Here is a 19,851-nt window from a genome sequence, read left to right as displayed (position 1 = left end):
ATTGCTGAATTTCATTTTTACCAATTAAATACATTGTATACCTGCTTTTCAAAATAAACAACATCACGCTACATTACGGTTATCATTACATGTTATTAATGAATTTTAATATGAGAATTTATTAGCAACATTTGATACCTCAATAAGAAACATCGTTAATGGAGTAACATTTACACACATGTACTCTAGTTAAAACTTATTTGTCCACAGCCAAATACAATATGTCATATTTGGTCAGTTTGATTTTCAAGTTCGTTCCAAATTAGTTTGAGATTCTGTCACATGTGTCAAAATAACGAACCTCCTTTAAATTTGGTTTCTAAGTTTGACGCTCACTCCTTGGCAGGGAATTTAACTCTAGACAAGCTGTTGAAGGTCCAGTTAATGAAGAACAACTTCAATAAGTATGTTTAAAAAGTTGACAATAGCATAATTTGACCAAAATTAAGAAGTATTTTTACTGTTTAACATAGGTCAACCTCTTACACGTTTCCCTATGAAGTTACTTTTTTATGTTCAAATTTTCGAGCCACATTTTGTACTAACTAATGTCAGTGAAATCGGTGCCTATGTGGTCTGATTTTTTTCATGACGTTATCAAGTGAATGATGGATGTAAACATTGATCAAAATATCAGTTTAAACGCTTAATTTTGAGATTTCATGATGTTTGTAAAACATGGGACTGTCAAATAAAGGTGCTATTGCTCTAACGGCTTTATATTCTCTATATCAATGACCATTTGCAACATAATTAGGAGGGTTCGTTATAATAGATAAAGTGTGATACTATGTACATTGTTAATTTTTCATCAAAATAAACAGTCAAGAGGAAAACACATTTAGAAATACAATGAATATATGAAATTTAAGTGGTTTAACTAGATTTTCATTTCTTTATAATCATTACATCAGTCAAAGGTGTTTTATAATTGTTTCAAATGTATTTGCTTTAATGTAAAATTAAATATAACAACTTTACAAGAAGAAATATTTGATTAATTGAGAACAAACTGAAAATGTATCGGCAGAGCATAATATACAACAAACGACATAATATATGTCGGAAGCAGTCTCTCTTTATTGTCTAACCATTATCAAACAACAATTACGAGGCATGGTCAAAAAGTTCCCGGAGTCTTACGATAACTTTGTTATTTTGTGTATGTTTTTATAATGTCATATATCACATTAAAATTTAGAGAAATCGCTGCATGAATATATAAGAGTCAATGATTTTCATAAATGTTACACATATTTAACACCCCGTTAAAGTTATACACTATGTCACGTACGGAGCACTTCGGCGACGTCGACGACGCAAACGACGTTCAGGTGACGTTCATATTCCAGAAACAACTTATCGTCACGTTCATGCTTTTTCAAAATAGTCCTCATTGTGTTCAGTACACTTCCTGTGCCGCTGTACCCACTTCCGGTAAATGTCTGCATACCACTCTGGAGTGTAACTTCTTATTGTGGACCTCACAGCATTTTTGATCTCATCTTCTGTATCAAACCTCCGACCCCTCAAATCTGCTTTCAGTCTAGGGAAAACACAAAAGTCTAAGGGGGCGAGATCGGGGCTATAAGGGGGATGACGTAGCCGCTCATATCCTAAGAAGTCAATAATAAGGAGAGTCTCGTCTGCGCGGTGTGCTGGAGCGTTATCTTGATTAAAAATTAAATTTTCGATGTCGCACCCTGCTCGCTTTTTCCTGATAGCGTTCGTTAGATCCCTCCGCACAACCTGTTAATAACAAATTCATTTTATTTGAAACTACCACAAATGCGGCAAATTATATAAAAAAATAGTTTTTTTCACTTTTTGTTATATTTTATATACTTTTCACCTTACATATAAATAAACATAGAAATTTAGTAAAAACATTTCATGCGACATAATTAATGCTTACCTTTTGATAGTACTCTTTGTTGACTGTCGCCGATCTTAGCACTGTATGTTGCAACAGCATACCCTGGCTATCCATGAAGAAAATATACAAAACTTTCTTCGCCGACTTTCAGGTTTTCGCCTTCTTGCGGAGGGAGGGGGGGGGGGGTGATGAAGGTCGCTGCCATACCATCGACTCTCGTTTACTCTCCGGGTCGTAAAAGTTCACCCACGTCTCATCCTTAGTGATAATGCGCCTTAGGAATCGTTCGCCGTTTCTATCATATCGCCGTAATAATTCTCGGGAAGCGTCTACACGGGTTGCTTTGTTTTCATCTGTAAGTAACCTAGGTACCCAGCGGGCGCATACCTTATTCATGTTTAAAAACAACTTCGTCACTATCATATGTACAGTTCCATGACAAAGCCCGACGGTGTCTGCGATATCATAAATCGACTTTCTCCGATCTTTGGCGATGACGTCCTTCACATCTTGGATTGAGCGCTGATCGTTACCCGGTCTTCCGCTTCGTGCACTATCGGTAATTTCCGTTTGACCTTCCCTAAAACGCTTGTGCCAGTCAAACACAAGTGTCCTAGAACAATTATGAACACCCTCTTTCTGATTAAAAAACTTCCAGGTATCAGTCGGAGTCATTCCAGACATCGCACAGAATTTTATTACTGCCCGCTGCTCCGTACGTTTTTCTGAGGTTGACATTTTTCGTATAGAAATTTTCACGTGGCTTGAGTAATCGTGCACAAAATGGCGATACGTCATCCGATCACGCTGAATTTTTGCAGTTGTTTTCTAGTAACGTTCAGCTGACGTCACGTACAAAAATCACGACGTTTTGGCGCCAGTATTTTGAGACATTCATGAAAGAGAATTATTCACTTTTAGAAAAATCAAATTAATTCTGAAATGCTCCGTACACGTGTTGCGGGCATGTTTCATGTGAAAAATAATTTCCAAATATTTTTAATTAACAGTTGGCCAGAAATGGTATGGTTACTACAAAGCCGGTTACCCGTTACAGAAATTAAAAACCATCAAAGCACTACTTTTAAAAGGTGAACAAAATATACTCTGTAACAATAAAATTTAATGTTGACAAATCAAAAACCAATAATTAATACCAAGATGCAATAGTACTTTGTACTTAAGTAAAATTATAAATCAAACCATTTAACTGTTTTTTTTGTAAACCTAGGTCAATTGGTGCATTAAAATCTCACAACAAATCAGCCGTTTCTTACTTAAAAACTGAATGACCATACAAATTTGGTACACGACTAATGTAATTGTCATCACAATATGGATGCTGAATAACAAAACGTTCTTCTTGTATTGAATCAACACACACAACATCTATGTCTTTACCAATTTCAATACTTAACAAATGAAATCCAACATCATTAAATGGATGTACCGGCTCTCTCAAATTTGCATGTGTCCCAACTGCATATATTTTGTTACTTTGAATAAAGTATTTGATAGATATGACTCCATCTTCACATAATACAGTGTGACAATTTCTTATTTTCATGCGCGTATACTTTTCTGAATATACAGTGTTACCTTTAATCACCGCCCGATAAGCCATTCTACAATCTTCACATTTATTAGCTCCAACTTTTGGAAGAACTGTCTGTTTCTCTTGAACCGAATTTAATTTACAAGCCAAGATACCACCCTCTAAACTTGGATCTGGTTTTGACTTATATTTGCTTGCATAATTAAGATTAATCTTGGATAAATAAGGTTTCCAAACAGGATTTTCATGTACCTCCTTCTTCACACTTGTACACAAATCAAATATTTTATTTTGAACTATTTATCGTGTCACATCACCAGTTCCATGAACAGACAAGAGTATATTTGCGTTGTTGTCTTCGAAACCAAAGAAACCCCAGCAATAAAGTGGGCCCCACTGTCTTACATAGTAAACAAGATGTGCACCGATGTTACGCACATTCAGTCCGCAGGAGCCTAGTGGATACTAGTATAATTCACAAAACATGTTGTAAAATTTATCAAGTATTATTTCAGCTCTGACCAATTCAGCTGAAGTAATTGAATCACCCAAAAGTAGGTATATACCTTCTGATAGAAGACAAAAATGCTGTAAATATCTATCTGGTAGAATACCTTTCAGGCAAGGGAAAGAATAAAACAGGAGCCATGTTTGAAGTTCTGTTGCTTTGAAGTTAGAATAATGTTTTTCGATGTCTCTTGGAAGTCTCTGTACAGAACTTGGAGGCGTTATATTGTTTAACATTTTACTTATGACCGTAACAAACTTTCCAATGAAGTAATCTTTTCCACTCTGAGACGGAGAAAGCCAAAGGTAGAGTAAATTCTTTGTCATACCAATTTAAACTCCATGCATGTAATCTGGTGTCATTCCATTCACGATATCAAACCATTGCATGGCAAGAAAGGCAGATGGTCCTGCAATGCCTTTAATTTTCTTTTTGTAAGTTGCTTCAGGAGCTTTAACATACTTGATGTCATCTAAATCTCTAATATCAGGTTTTTTGTTTGGTGACTTGTATGGGTAGCAGCGACTGTGACCTTTCCCTTGTTTAACAACAAGTCCTGGTTCTTCACAGGTGATACAGCCATACTCACCATTATGCATCGTCATGCTGCAGTATAGGCTTTGGCTTGCAAGTCCATAGTCGCTAAACAAACACAAAGCTTGACTAATTGTTCCCCATCTTTAGTTTCAATACTTATTCCATTCTCATATAAATTTTTGAAATCTTCTGCAATGGCGAGAAAGCATTGAAAAATGGGTGGTTTAGCACTGTCTGGCCAAATTCCAGCCAAAACAGTGTTTTCTCGTGAAAATCTGGTTTTCAATGATAGTTCATTTATAGAGATATACACAGGCCAAAGTTTCACTTTGCTTGTGCTATACAAAGGTATACCGTCCATATTTAGAATACCATTAATATTACAGTTGTCAGATAGAAAGTTACCAGGTTGGCACATTTTTCATACAATGCTCCTTGGTATATATCAGATAACATTAAAGGGTTTATACATATTGTGACAAGAAATCCTTTGGTGTGCTGTTTCAGTACACAGAACACAATTCAAAGGAATCTATCAGGGTATTCAAAACAAGATGGCCATAAAGACCTTATATCGCTCACCTGAATCAAAAGAAAACATATACAAATTGCTTGATTAGACCTCCATGATTCATGTAGGGTGTATTTTAAGATCTGAAATTTAATGCGACAAGCAATCTGTGAATGTTTGATAACATTCCCTAACAAGGTATTTGGTAAAACCAAATGATCCCTTTCAATAGATGGGCATTCACCAACTGTCACAGGGTTACTTTCAACAGATGAATTGTCCTAGTTATTTCTGAAGAGATGTTGTTAAAAGCAATTGTTGACTGGGGACGAACGATACACGCACAATGACGGAATCAAGCGGTCATAAAAGCTCACCATGAGCATTTCGTGCTCAGGTGAGCTAATTATAGAATTGGGTAACCTTGATTTGAAGTAAAATAATACACAGTTCTATCTGACAATAAAATATCAACAAAAAATCATGTTCTTAAAGCTTTGTAAATTAATTAAATGAAATTTTGTTCAATCATCAATAACTTTGACAATAAACAATAGTATCCTTAGTTTGCATGCTAGAGAATATAACATCCAGTTAATAGTGAGAACGACGATCTTAAATGATCGGTTGGCTTGTAATTGTTTGAATATTTGAAGAGTACTCTTATACATACATGAAAATGAACAAGAGCACCACTAGGCAGAGCATTATATGCCCGAAAGTGTGTGTTTTTTAGTAAGGATGAAGCAATTGTAAGACACGGTAATTAAATAAAGTATTACCTCCTTCAAATAGCAATCCTCCGATGAAGTTTGAATATTGTGGGCCAAATGGAACATAAGTTATGCTATGGAAACTGTTTTCAGTTATAAGGTAATAGTGACTTTGACCTTTGACCCTGTGACCCCAAAATCAATATGTATGTTAAACCCAATATGGACAATCCTCCTATGAAGTATAAATACTGTGGGCCAAATTGATCTTAAGTTATGCTCCGAAAACTGTTTTCAGTTTTAAGGTAATAGTGACCTTGACCTTTGACCTTGTGACCCCAACATCAATAAGGGTCTTTTACCCAATATGGATAATCATCATATGAAGTTTGAACACTGTTTGTCAAATGGAACTAAAGTTATGCTCAAGAAACCAAATTGCTAACGGTCGGACAGACGGACGCCAGGGAGTATAACATAAAATGCCCGAAATTCTTTGGGGCATATAAAAAGTATTTTAATCAGTGTTTAATTTGACATTGATGGATGTGAAACTGGGGCTTTAAGTAAACTCAAAAGTGTAAACTGGACCTTCAAGGTATATCTGCAATAAAAGAAGGGACAATATGTGTATCATACTTACTACAATTATGTACTGATTGAAGATGAAGAACGACTCTTTGTTTCGATGACAAAGCATTTTCACAAATCAAGCAATGAAACTTCCCATCCTTGTTCTGGAACAAGTGAATTTTATGTGCTTCTTCAGTTTCATTCTGTGCCATTATTACAGGAACCTGCAAAAACAACAGTTTCAAATTAGCATTTCAATTCTCATTAATGATTATTTATATTACAATATTGGTCCCGTTTCGATTCAATAGGGTTGCCACAAACTGGAGAAAGTAAAATTCCCCGACTTTTCGCTGACCAAATTCAATCTTTCTGTGTTTTTTATAAATTGATTCCTCAGCCCTCAACCATTTCAACCTCTGGTTACAAAATGTCCTGCTCTTTTAAAAAATTTCCTGACCAATCTTGAAATTCCTTGACTTTATATTTTTTTCTCCATTTTTCCCTGACCTTTCCCCGACTGTGGCAGCCCTGTAATTGCAAAAAGCCTCCAATGAAAAATGCAGCTGACCTAGCAGTTCTAATACATGGCTTCTGACGGAAAAGTGTGATGGACAGACAGAAGTCCTAGCATATGGCTACTCCTGTGGCTATTCCTTTGTTTTTCCTATTGTTCTTTTAGCCACTTAAGAAAAATAATAGCCACCTAAGAGCTTACGGAATGAATGAAAATGTACAAATACCTATTGTCAGTATAGCAAGCTGATCAGTATGTTAAGCATAGACGGACAGATGGGCATCGCCGAAACAATATCCCTATGCCTTCGGCAGGGATATCAAGAGTTCCAAACTGTCACAAAATGCACTCGTCATGGAGAAATAAATCAGTTTCTGGCAGTTCATTTGTTTTGTAAAACCTGCTAGAACTATATAGAGCACACAAGGATCATTCATCTGTTTGAACTATAGAGCTGAGAAGGCTCATTTTTTTTCAATAATTCAAGGGCAATAATCAGAGTGCCTAGGGCGATTTGGCTGGTTATCAACTTGATGTAGTGGTTTGCCTGCCCGTACTCTGCCTTATGCCCTGTCCTGTTTTTCTTTGGGGTCCTCCTGGGCTCCTTGCCGCTGGCGCTTGTTGCTGGGTCGGGTGGGGGCTGCGTTCATTGGATGCCGCCTTTCCTTGTCGATCTTGTTTATCATATTTTTTGGCGTAGATATTATGCCAACAAAATGTTTTTAGCAACTTTGGTGAAGATTGGATGAAAACTGTTCAACTAAGGGCCCAGCGAACAAAGTGAAATTGAACAATTTTGCATGAATAAAGGGCCATAATCCAAAAGTGCCTGTGTTGATTTGGCTGGTTATCGCACTTGGCTGAGATAGTATGCCAATAAACATTTTCACCAAGTTTAGTGAAGATCAGATGAAAACTGTTTGACTAAGAGAGCAGACAAAGCATGGACACCGCCCGCCCCAGGTAATCTTATAATACGTCCCTTCAGGCTTATAATAAATAGCCCTGTCTACATACCAGCAGCAGTAAGATCCAGTAGGAATGACCTCTTCTCATTTTCCACTACCCATACAACATTCTGTGTAATCTCACTTGTACTTCTGAAACGACAACAGTCAAGAAATCTGTAAGTGGTACAACAATGTATAGAGAATTGCCATTATTATGTCAATTTTCAATAAATCAGGCATACATAAACAAGCAAGCGGAACAAATACAAATAAATATAGCATATTTATCAAACAAGCTAGTTTTCAAAGACCTAAAGGATACTTTTCTGTAAAATGCAACTGTTACCTCATTATTTATCAAATTCAACGTGATATTATATACACGTATCCGCTATTTGTAAAGGTAAGTTTACAACAAGTGGAATAATTTGTAGGCAGGACTTTAACATGTGTTTTGAAGTGACAAACTCATGTATAAAAAATATATCATAAAACAGTGGTCAAGTTTTAAGCATTCTTATAATAATGTCAATCAAATTAAGATAAAAGTACTACCCGTCTGCACAAATTGACACATTGAACTGTAAGCAAAAATATATATTTATTTTTTTATAAATAATCTTTTTGCACCAAATTTGGACTAATTATAGGTAAGAGATATACCATTTATTGATTTCAAACTAGGACTTCATGTCATCGAAAGCTTTAGCTTGATTGATTATCTACCCTATATCCATTTGTTTTTGTGCCGTTCCCTCAGTATATTTATTGCATTTCTGGTACTCATACCAACATCGTGATGGACGAGAATTCCGTACAGCCTCATTACCTTTAACAAACTAAACATGTGTGTTTAATGTCAGAGAGTCCCAAGTATGTACACTGTGTGAGGGGACTCTAATCAAAGTGGCAATTATATGCTCCAGCTCCCTGAAAGCTCTTAAATTTTAGCAATTTCTGAGGGCTTCTGATGTTTTCCTACAGAGGAAATGTTGTCAATGTATTGTGCCAGGATACGGATACAGTCAATCAAACCCAGCCTGCAACATTTTTAATTGTGTTGTGTTGGACCTTCTTTAGGGATTCTTATTTTCTCTATTTTATCGCCACATCAGAGTTGTTTGTGCCGTGTGAAGGCTGTAAAAAGTCGCCCCGTACATTCAATCAGAGATGTTATATTTTCGATTCTTAAAGATCGTTCAGCACGACATAATTGTTGTGCTTGTGGTATTTTTTAGTTTTAACTTTTCGGCATTTTCTAGTTGGGTGGTTCCAATATTCCTACTTGAATAATGTTGAATCACCCTTAGGATATGTTGCCTGCTTTTGAACTTTGTCTTTTGACGTCTTATCTGTGATATGCAGACTTCATAACCTCTGATCCCCTTTCAAAATTCCATTTTATTTAGTTCCGCCCATTGTTTTCTCGTTTAGGGCACACGCTTTCTATTATTTGGGGACCATATGCCGCTTTTATGGAATGGCACTGAAGTGTCACGTTGAAGGTTCCATGATAACCGCCGTATTAACACATCTGCAGATGTTTCTAAATTCAAAATTTCACCATTTCATGTTTAAATGTTGAATTCTGCTTAAGCCGGTGCTAGGGGGCGTGGACGGTAGTTTGCACTTTACAGTACCGTCCATGAACAGGCTCAATCAAACGTAGCCTGCAACATTTTCAATTGTGTTGTGTTGGACCTTCTTTAGGGATTCTTATTTTCTCTATTTCCTGGCAAAATATAGTCTACACCAGAAGTTTGCACCCTCTCTCCTTCAAACAAATTTGAACTACCTGTAACTACTACAAATTCTCCTTCTTCGCTTCCTTTGTGGAACTCTTTATTCTTTTAACTGGATATTTTCAGGGTTTTAAATCACTTTTAAATTTTGATGTCTGACAAAGTAGTTGGAAGACAAACTTCTTAAAAATATCTTAGATGTTTTTTTTCCTATTTTAAGCTTTAACAATTATGATTGAGCAGAAGTATTTTTGATACGACTTGTGAGGTGTATGTTCAAACAGTTAATGGTCAAATTCGCGAGTACAATTCAAATAGAGTACGAATATGTTCAAAGATAAAACAACCGAACTGACGAATTGAGCAGAGAATCGTTGCAACTAAACAAGCTTAAACAATTAATGTATCCGTTGAAACATTTCCAGGGGCAATAAAGACTTTCTTTTTTAACAGAAATAATCGCAACTACGGAAGTTTTTGTTTGGTATGCAAGATCGGCAATTAGCTATTCGTCCCTACTGTACTGTACAAATATGTTCGGTAATTTTCCACAAGGACAAAGACGCGCTCTTTGATTGGACGAAAACATTCAGCGGACCAATCACAGTGCTCATTCTTCCAACTGCGGTTTAGGGTGTACTGGGAAATAATATCAAGTTCAAATGACCGTATTTGACTGTTACAAATGAATATTTATTTGCGATAGTCAGGTACATGATAATAAAGGAAAAATACTTACGTTATGATATCCTGTTTGTAGAGAATAACTTCCCCACCCTATCAAATCACTGCGAGGAATTTGCATCTAGTCAATCGCAACTACTCGGCCCTTTCCGTCAGTCTTTGGATAAGGTTATTATAGATAATAGCCGAGGCAGTTCCGAATGTGCACCTAGTATCACATGATAAATTGCGCCACCTTACCCAAATTTTATTTTTAAGCTACCAATCGCAAAGTACTACTGGACGAGCACTATCAAAATAAAAATGTCGGCAGTGCTAGTCAAGGTGTTAGTGTACTGGATTGAAGAGCGACAATGGTCAATAGTTAGTGAAACGGCGGTAAAGGGAGAGACTCTGCCTGGAACACGCACTTTTATAAAGTTCCAGGGAAAATGGTTCCCGTAGCTAGTCATCGTAAGTAAGTTTTAATGACTGATTTATCCGAAATTGATTTTGTTTGTTTTTTTGTTTCATTTTACGCCTTTTCCCAACAGTATTTCAGTCATATAGGCGGGTAGTCTCCTAACCATCGTTCTTGGAGAGTTACACCAGTACTAGACTACCTTCCTCCGCGCTAAACTACCAAAGCATCTCCCGGGGATCGAACCCACGCCAGAGAGGTAACTGGATTAGAAGTCATCGACTCTAACCCCTCGACCACGGAGGCGGTATCCGAAATTGAAGTCCATGAGTTGCATGGGAGTTGAACCCACCGAATTTAATAAATGGGTTTTGGTTTTAGTCTTGTGGTGTTATTCATACACCTCTGCGGAGTTTGCGCCTATACCAGTGTGTGCATAACGTTAACTTCATATCTATTCAGTTAAAAATCCATTGAAACGAAATGCAAGTGCCGTGAGCAATGGTAAAGGGTCAACTCGGCCCTATACCAACTTGGCACGGGTCAACTCGGCCCTCATAAAAAACTTATATTAGGATATAAATTGTTTAGTTAATAAATATTTTAAGAGTAAATTATTATTAAATATTCAGAAGTACGATCAATTACAAACAGAAATTGAAAATGTTGGCAGTGTTGGTCAGATACTACGAGAACAGAAACTTGATTTTGCCCTCCTCACTGAAACTTGGTATTCGGACGAAAATCAGCATGAATATGAAACTAGTGACCTTAATCAAAACGGTTATAAAGTTAGTGTAGCCAATCGAAAGAACCGAATCGGCAGTGGGATTGCTTTGACCTGTCGCACCGTTGTGAATATGAGGAAATTGAAATCTGGAGTGACAACTTGTTTCGAATTTGGTATTTGGCAACTGGTATTCAAAAACATTACAATGCATGTAATTGGCATTTATAGACCACCATCCATGTCAACAAATTCACAATTTATTTCTGACTTTTTCCAATTCATGGAAGGGATTATGCCTCAATATTCCAATCTTCTAACACTGGGTGACTTTAACTTACATCTGAATGAAGAAAATAGCGTGATATCAGAATTTAAAGACTCATTATTCGCTATGGGTTTGGTGCAGCATGTTAACTTTGGCACACAAGTTTTTGGCAATACTCTTGACGTTGTTATTACTATATACAATATGTTATTACAATAGATCAGAGTGATATTAATCTATACGTGAATGAGTTTGAAAATAAAATAAAGAACGTTCTGGACACTCATGCCCCTGAAAAAGAGATAACAAAAGTAATTAGAGCTCCTAAACCATGATTCACTCCCGAAATTCTCACCCTTAAAACATCGACTCGGAAAGCTGAAAAAATATGGAGAAAATATCGTCAACCACAACAATATGAATCATTCAAAAAGTCTCGGAACCAGTACAATGATGAACTCGAAAAAGAGAAAACAAAAGTAATAAGTGAAAAAGTAACTAATACAAAGGGTGATTCCAAGAAGCTGTACCAGTTAGTGTCTGAGTTAACAGGAACTAAATCAGAAAACCCAATGCCACCTGGGTACAGTGATAGTGAGCTCTCCGACCACTTTGCCACATATTTCATGAATAACATAGAGAAAATACGTGATGATCTGAAACCATTTGACAAATTCGAGCCAAATACTAGAAACGTTCCATCTCTTCTTGCCTTTGATTAATTTTCAAATGATAATGTTAAAGAGCTAATAAATGAACAAGAGACAAAACCTTTTGAATTGGACATATTACCGACAGCAATATTAAAACTATTTCTTGGAGAACTACTCCCAATTATAACAAAACTGGTAAACTTATCACTACAGCAAGGAATATTTCCAAATAAATGGAAAGAGGCTATCGTGAGACCACTTTTGAAGAAAATTGGACTTGAACTTGTATTCTCAAATTATAGACCTGTGAGTAATCTATCGTTTTTATCAAAACTGATTGAAAAAGCAGCTCTGAAAATACTAAATAAACATGCTGATCAGTATGACTTACTACCTACAAACCAATCCGCCTACAGAAAATACCACTCCTGTGAATCTGCTCTAATGCGATTAGTTAATGATCTGTTGGCAGCCATGGAAAAACAAGAAGTTACAGCGCTAATCCCGATTGATCTCAGTGCCGCGTTTGACACTGTGGATCATGATATACTCGTCAACGTGCTACAGAAGCAGTACGGCGTGAGCGGTTCAGTGCTCAGCTGGCTTGATTCATACCTTCGTCCGAGGGGCTGTCGCGTGTGTGTCAACTCGGCGGTCTCAGCTCTACGGCAACTAGAGTGTAGTGTCCCCCAGGGTAGTTGTTTAGGGCCTTGGCTCTACCTAACGTATGCGGGAACCTTGTTTGACGTGATTCCATCTGGATTATCGGTGTATGGATTCGCTGATGACTATACTGCAACCAAACGTTTTAAACCGACTGAAGAAAATAGTGAAATTTCTGCAATCGATGAATTAGAAAATGGTGCGATTGATATCAACAACTGGATGAACGCTAATAAACTCAAGATGAACTCATCGAAAATAGAATTCATAACACTTGGAAGTTCTCAACAACTCGAAAAGTGTCACCTAAAATCCATTTGTATTAACGGAGATAAGATCAACTCCGAGGAGTTCATTAGATATTTAGGCGCATTTTTAGACCAAACACTAAATTTCAAGGAACATGTCAAACGAAAGTGCCGTACTGCAATGTTAAACTATCTTAGAATAAAACGTATCCGAAAATACCTCACCAAAGAAGCAGCTGAAATATTAGCTATAGCACTCGTAATGTCACACTTGGATTATTGCAATGTCGTTCTTTATGATGTATCCGATTTTGAATTGAAAAAAAAAAATGCAACGTATTCAAAACATGTGCGCTAAGTTAGCAACGAAAGAAATTTGACAGTTCAAGGCAAGCATTGTTCGACCTTCACTGGCTGCCAATCAAATCTAGAATCGAAGATAAAATTTTGACTTGTGTATACAATTGTTCAATCGGTCATGCTCCAAAATACCTTTCTGAACTCCTAACCAAACAAGTACCAAATACCCGACTACGTTCAGCTAAAACCTCTGAGAACTGCTACGTTATTCCATTCAATAAAAGAAAAACATTTAGTGAGAGAAGTTTCGGAACTATTGGTCCAAAATTGTGGAATCCGCTGCAATTAGAGTTAAAACAATCTACAAATATTGATGTATTTAAGAGAAATCTTAAAACACATTTTTTCAGAAAGTTTGAATCACTATTTTAAAATCTGAAATGAGATAAACATGAGTAACGTATAAATGATGACTGACAGTGTGATGAATGTGTAATGTAAATGAATGTTTTATTCTTTTTAATCTATTTGTAATCAAGTTACATGTATGTAAATAACCTTATCTCATGCTACATGTATATCAATCAGTTTTATCATTTTATGGTCTCTGCAATTTTTTAAAAATATGTTAATTGGAATTGTATGTAAAAGCTTTTATTTCATTTGATGTTGATCCACATATTCTTATGCATTCACAATTTTATTCTTATTATTTATATGTACTGTACAACGCCGTTGAATATTGTTAAATAGAAACAGGCGTTTGATTAAATAAAAAGTTTCAAGTTTCAAGTGTACATGTACGTATTGATTGAATTACCTTTGTTAAGAAAAGATATAAAAACAGTACAATACATGTATATCTTAAATATTGATCCATAAGTAAAGTTTTTTGATTGATTTTTTAAAATAAATGTTATTGTTTTTGACAACTTTTTGTTCTTTAATATGACCAATGCTGTTTTAACAATATTTTTACTGAAAACATCTGAAGTATACAAAACATGCATATAAATTGTAAATTCTTTCTTTCTCTACAAAATCACATACAAATTGGTACTTTCATCAGAAAACTTTATATTATCCTTGAGTAGAGGTATATAAACTTGAAAATGTTAAACAATGAAAGTTATGATGAAAACATATAAAAAGTAATAAAAGTAATCATTACCAGTAATATATAATTATGGGCCGAGTTGGAATAGGGCCGGGCTGACTTGGGGGCCGAGTACGTTTTAGGGCCGAGCTGACCATGATTCGTGAGCAACAAAAATTACAAGAGAATTGCAGACTCGTTTTGATTGAGTCTGTACATTCATTATAAATTTTGTTAAAATAGCTATACAAAATAGGTAATAATTTGTCAATTGAAAAAATAAAAAAATTAGGAATAGTACCATCTTCCCACTACTAGACCCTTTTTTCAATGATTTAACTGTTTTCAAGATTTCTTCGTATGAGATTTCTTCATTAAATACATCTTCCTTAATTTCATCAAGACTTTCAGAATTTAAACCTTCAACTACTTCTGTTATATCAATACATTCAATATCATTATTATTTGACTTAAACAATTCCTCAAAATGTTGTACCCAATTATCATTAGAAATAGAATTTGTTTTTTCCCTGCCATTTTCTTAAAGATCCTGTAACACAATTTTTTCATGGTTTTATTTCATAAATATGATGCTCAAATTAAGATTTGTCAATATTGTAAGTTCCAATAACCATTATTTATAACGATATTACCCAATTTAACATTTCATGTAAATAAAGGGAGAAAATTAGAAATTTATTTTCTATAAATTCTAGGTCAAATTTTCCAATAAGAAAAGAATGCATGTAATTAATTGATTCAATATAATGTGCACAAATATTTGCAGTACACATTTTACATATTCTTCGATGTTCGAAAATTGTTTAATTTGCATAATTATATACTATATAATTTTTTGCAAGTGTGGTATACACACAGTAACAATATCAATCACAAAACATACAGGATCTTTAAATTTTTTCCAAAATGATTTTAGAGTCTTTAACATTTTCAGTAAGTTCATCTTATTGTTTATTATAAAAACCTTTTTTACTTTTTTCACATTGACTTTTGAAAAAATTCCTAGCCTGTTTATATTCACTTAAATTACTGTCATTTGGATTTCTTCTATACTCACGCAAGCGTTTATTTGTCTCAAATTTTGCGGTTTTACAGCTATGATCAAACCACCCTGGTTGATAATTAATGGATATTTTATTTACTTGTTTGCAACATTCACCACATTTTAGAAGAATCTCAACAATTTCAGAGTTTATTTGATTTTCGTCTACATTAGTACATCTACATTCTCTAATTAAATTTTCAACAACACTGTCATTGAGTCATAACTCGATATTTTCCAAAAATTGTATTTTACGTTGTTCTGAAAATCTATAGCTAACAATTAGTTCATTACTCAGTCTTACCATCGTATTATTCTACATAGATTTTTTATTTTTATAGAAAATACAATAGGCATATGACTTGATTCACTCCTTGTTCCTATCTCAAATGCACTAATATCATCTATAGTGTCATGGCTCACCACTAAATAATCAATAACACTATTACCATTTTGCCTTATATAAGTAAAAGCCCCATGGTTAGAATCATAAAACAATCTTCTATTTGCAATAATAAAATTGTAACATTTACAAAAATTTAAAAAATCTTTGCCAAATTTATTTACACCTGTATCATTACTAACCCTCTTTTGTATATATTCATCATCTAATATATCCCTATATTCATCATAAACAGGAGCATTATCTATGCAACCAAGATAATCAATTTCCCTCCCAATACGACTGTTTAAATCTCCCACAACAAATACATCTACATTATATTTTTCTTTTATTTCTAATAATTTATGTTCAAGAAGGTCAATACCTTTAAGTTCTTGTCTATCATAGTCGGGTGCACCTTGGCATTTATTAAGTTTTTAGATTCTTCAGAGTGGCAATGCCCAAGATTCAACCATTAATTCCTGAGAATACGAGAAACTTTCTTCGCATTTCTGAGTGTGAGGGTAATCTCAGATACTGTAGCAAAATTTACATTAGGAGAAAAGTAATGAAATTCATGATGACACCAACTGAAAGACGAGTATTTTTATCAAATAAAATGTAAATGATGTTGCTAAAATGTGTACTGTAAGTGTTTTATAGGTAACAAATTTACACGTTTAGCCCCCTGATAATACGAGAAAACAGGATAATGATTTATAGTATACCGCCTTGTTGATTATTTCAGAGGGTCAACGAGCAGCACTGTAACAGTCAGAGAAAGGTTTAAAAGGTTTCTGAACACATACTTGATGGAGGAAGCCCCGGAAGACATAGAAAAATGCATACTTGAATATTTAATTGGTGAGAATTTATTTAGACTAGTTAATGAGCATATCAGTTGAATATAACAAGAAATGTTTGTAAAACATAGAATAGAATATTCATATAAGACATAATTATATGCCCCCTCTGCTGCTCATAACCAACCTGCTTAAAAAGTTCGAGGAACCTAGGCCCAAACATACCGTTTTACTGTTCAAGGTAACAGTGACTTTGACCTAGTGACATAAAAAATAGTTAAATTTAAAATAGTCTAGTTTCAAACTTTGTGTTTACATAATACATTTATATACATTCAACAGTCCATTTTGAATATCAGCACGACCTATATTGCAATAAATGTTTTTGTCCACATTCACAGCCATAGCATACTTGAGGCAAAAGCCATGGACTGTAAAACCGTTATAACTCACGTGTAACCACACTTGTGAAATAACAGAAGTATTACATTTTAATATAAAATCAAAATTATTTCAGCAGTCCTGGAACTTTGTTTTGCTTGGCAACTGAGTCTTATATATTTTTAGAAAATGCTGAGAATCCAACCCCCACAAAGCAAATAACCGGAGAAAAGCAAAATCCTCCCCTTAAAAAACTAATGAGAAGAAAAAGATAAAAAGTGAGTGTATAGTCAATTAAAAGGAAATAAAATGGTGCATTTTTCAACTGTACTCTGTCTCAGTACAGTGTACATATAACTTTAGCAAGGTTTAGGTGATACATAATTTACATTGTGGAGTAAAGTTATTGCAACTGATTATCCAGGCATATAATTATCCAAGCTCAGTAATTGCTTTATGATGTCTGTAACGATAGCAGATCTATCAACCTTCCAGAAAATGACTTAGGTTTTTTTCAATCAACATAAGATCTATCATAAAGTGCAGAAAAAGACAGAAAGTATTAGAATAAGATTTTCATTCAGATTTACCAAATAGCCACAGTTTACTCTAGTGACCCATATCATTTTAACTTCAGACAAAGATCTGCAACAGACAGCATCAAGTTGCACTGCAGTAGAAATCCTTAAAAAATAAGGTAAATTTAATAAAAAATTTTAGGGTCCTTGTTTAAATTCATTCTTCTAAATATTTGCTACATATTAGCATACTTGACTCAGTTTGAGTGAAGTTGGTGATATGAATATATCAACTTACCAGTTTAGACTAATAATGTACAGATACAGATACAGATTATTTTGTGGTCACTCTGAGTAAATCAAACAAAGGCGGAGCAGAATTTTCTTGATGGACTATTTTCACCCTACTGCTGTATAGTCACTGAAATAAACACGGGGGGGGGGCGACAAATTGTCATGTAATTAACTTGAGAACCAATTAACCTATGACCTTTAAACTTCATACTCTTATTGCTTTTGATCAGTAAATAACCTCTGTGCATATCAGGCTCAATGGGTTAAAGTCACAGAAACATTAATTCTCTGAATAACTTGAGAACCGTTTCAGCTAGGACTTTCAAACATCATAGGCTTATTGGTCCTGATGTGTAGATGACCCCTATCGATATCAGGGACACAAGGTCAGTCGTAAAGGTCAAAGGGACCTGAAACATGTAAAACGGATTTTGTTGCCTGTTTGACGATTACACATTCCTAGAACCAGTTCAAATAGGACTTCAAGGATAGGCTAATTCATTATGATATTTGGGAAGACTTCTTCTTTACAAAAGCATCTTCTAGTTTAAATTCCAATTCTACCTGCAACTTTTCCTGTATAAACATATAAGGAATTCACCGATATATTATTCTGCAACAAAATGTATTACGCGTGTATGTATGACATGTAAACAAGCACGTCCAATTGCCATCTGTGTTTTGACGGCCTAACCATAAAATGTTGCTTCGCGGTCATCATAATTCAGGAGTTAGTAAAAAATAAATGGTGGTGTTAGAAGCAAAATAATGTTTCTATATTTTATTGGTGAATAAAATAGGGGAGGTCGTTTAGATGGGTTTATTAAATCATTTGTGCTACGCCCTGCTCATCCAAACTTACTGACCCCTATTTTATTCACCTTATAAAATATAGGATCAATTTTTCACAATTATAAATTTATAATTTGCGACTTGCAATAGTGCATATCTTGACTGACGCATGCAAGGATTAATTAAAGCTACATTGAATAAATTTGATAAAAAACTAAATAGCGACATTTCATTAATAAATTGGGTTTTATATCGACTCCAGGTCTTATTTTGGTGTCCAGAAAACCAAAATGAGTTTTCACTGCGAAAAAGACATGGATATACGGAAGTGTACGGAATTCCGTATATCATTAATATACGTGTAAGAATACGGGAAACTTGAAATACGGAGATGTACGGGACCGTATACTATATCAGTCCGTATATGACTAGTATACGAACTCCGTACACTCGTAATATACGGGAACTTTGATGTACGAAGTCCTTATTTTACTAATATACGGAATTTTTATAACAAGTCCGTATATTACTAAAAATACGAAATTCCGTATTCGTGCAAATACGGATTCTGTATATAGAAATAGCGAATGAAAATTTACTTCTTGAATAGCCTATTTACTGTTAGAGTAAAGAGATAGTCTGATCATATATTTGTCAGACATTTGACACTTAACACAATGCAGAATTTCCTGGAGTTATTAACGCGTCAATTGCGTACAAATAATATCGTCAGTGCACAGAACGTGTAAAACATCCACCTGTAACATGCAGACGTGGTATTCTAGCTCAATACCGCTTGGTTTGCTTTTTAGCATACACCCGCAGATAAAGAGCGATTACTTTACAATTGCGATTGACGATTAGATAGTACTGTTTTGCATTTTGCATCTAAGGTGAATCATGTTATTTTGTAATTTCCTTTTCATTATCATTATAATATTTTATAATGATAAGCCAAACATGAGAAAGTGATAAAGTTGAAATTGTGTTGTTCAAAACATGAATTAATTATAATAAAATCGCGAATCTGTGAAGTTGAAATCGTGAAAGTTAAAATAATTGTGAAATCACGAAGATGAAATCGGGATTTTCCACAC

The 19,851-nt window shown here is 34.8% G+C and overlaps 2 protein-coding genes across 2 annotated transcripts; both read right to left on the bottom strand.

Annotated features, from left to right (window-relative positions):
* Positions 1-1,130: 1,130 nt before the first annotated feature.
* On the bottom strand, positions 1,131-2,053 carry LOC132733168 (histone-lysine N-methyltransferase SETMAR-like). The gene is made up of 2 exons (XM_060719763.1): positions 1,916-2,053; positions 1,131-1,749 (listed from the first exon to the last, which is right to left on the bottom strand). Exons 1-2 carry the CDS (start codon positions 1,988-1,990, stop codon positions 1,372-1,374), a joined length of 453 nt encoding a protein of 150 aa, XP_060575746.1. The 5' UTR covers positions 1,991-2,053; the 3' UTR covers positions 1,131-1,371.
* Positions 2,024-2,614, bottom strand: LOC132733164 (protein GVQW3-like). The gene has a single exon (XM_060719758.1). It carries the CDS (start codon positions 2,612-2,614, stop codon positions 2,024-2,026), a length of 591 nt encoding a protein of 196 aa, XP_060575741.1.
* Between the last annotated feature and the right edge of the window lie 17,237 nt (positions 2,615-19,851).

Source organism: Ruditapes philippinarum, unplaced genomic scaffold (assembly GCF_026571515.1).
Source record: "Ruditapes philippinarum isolate M1 unplaced genomic scaffold, ASM2657151v2 ctg794_1_1_1_1, whole genome shotgun sequence".
Classification (NCBI taxonomy): domain Eukaryota; kingdom Metazoa; phylum Mollusca; class Bivalvia; order Venerida; family Veneridae; genus Ruditapes; species Ruditapes philippinarum.
Note: the sequence above shows the minus strand (reverse complement) of the source record. Positions and strands in the feature narration are given on the sequence as shown.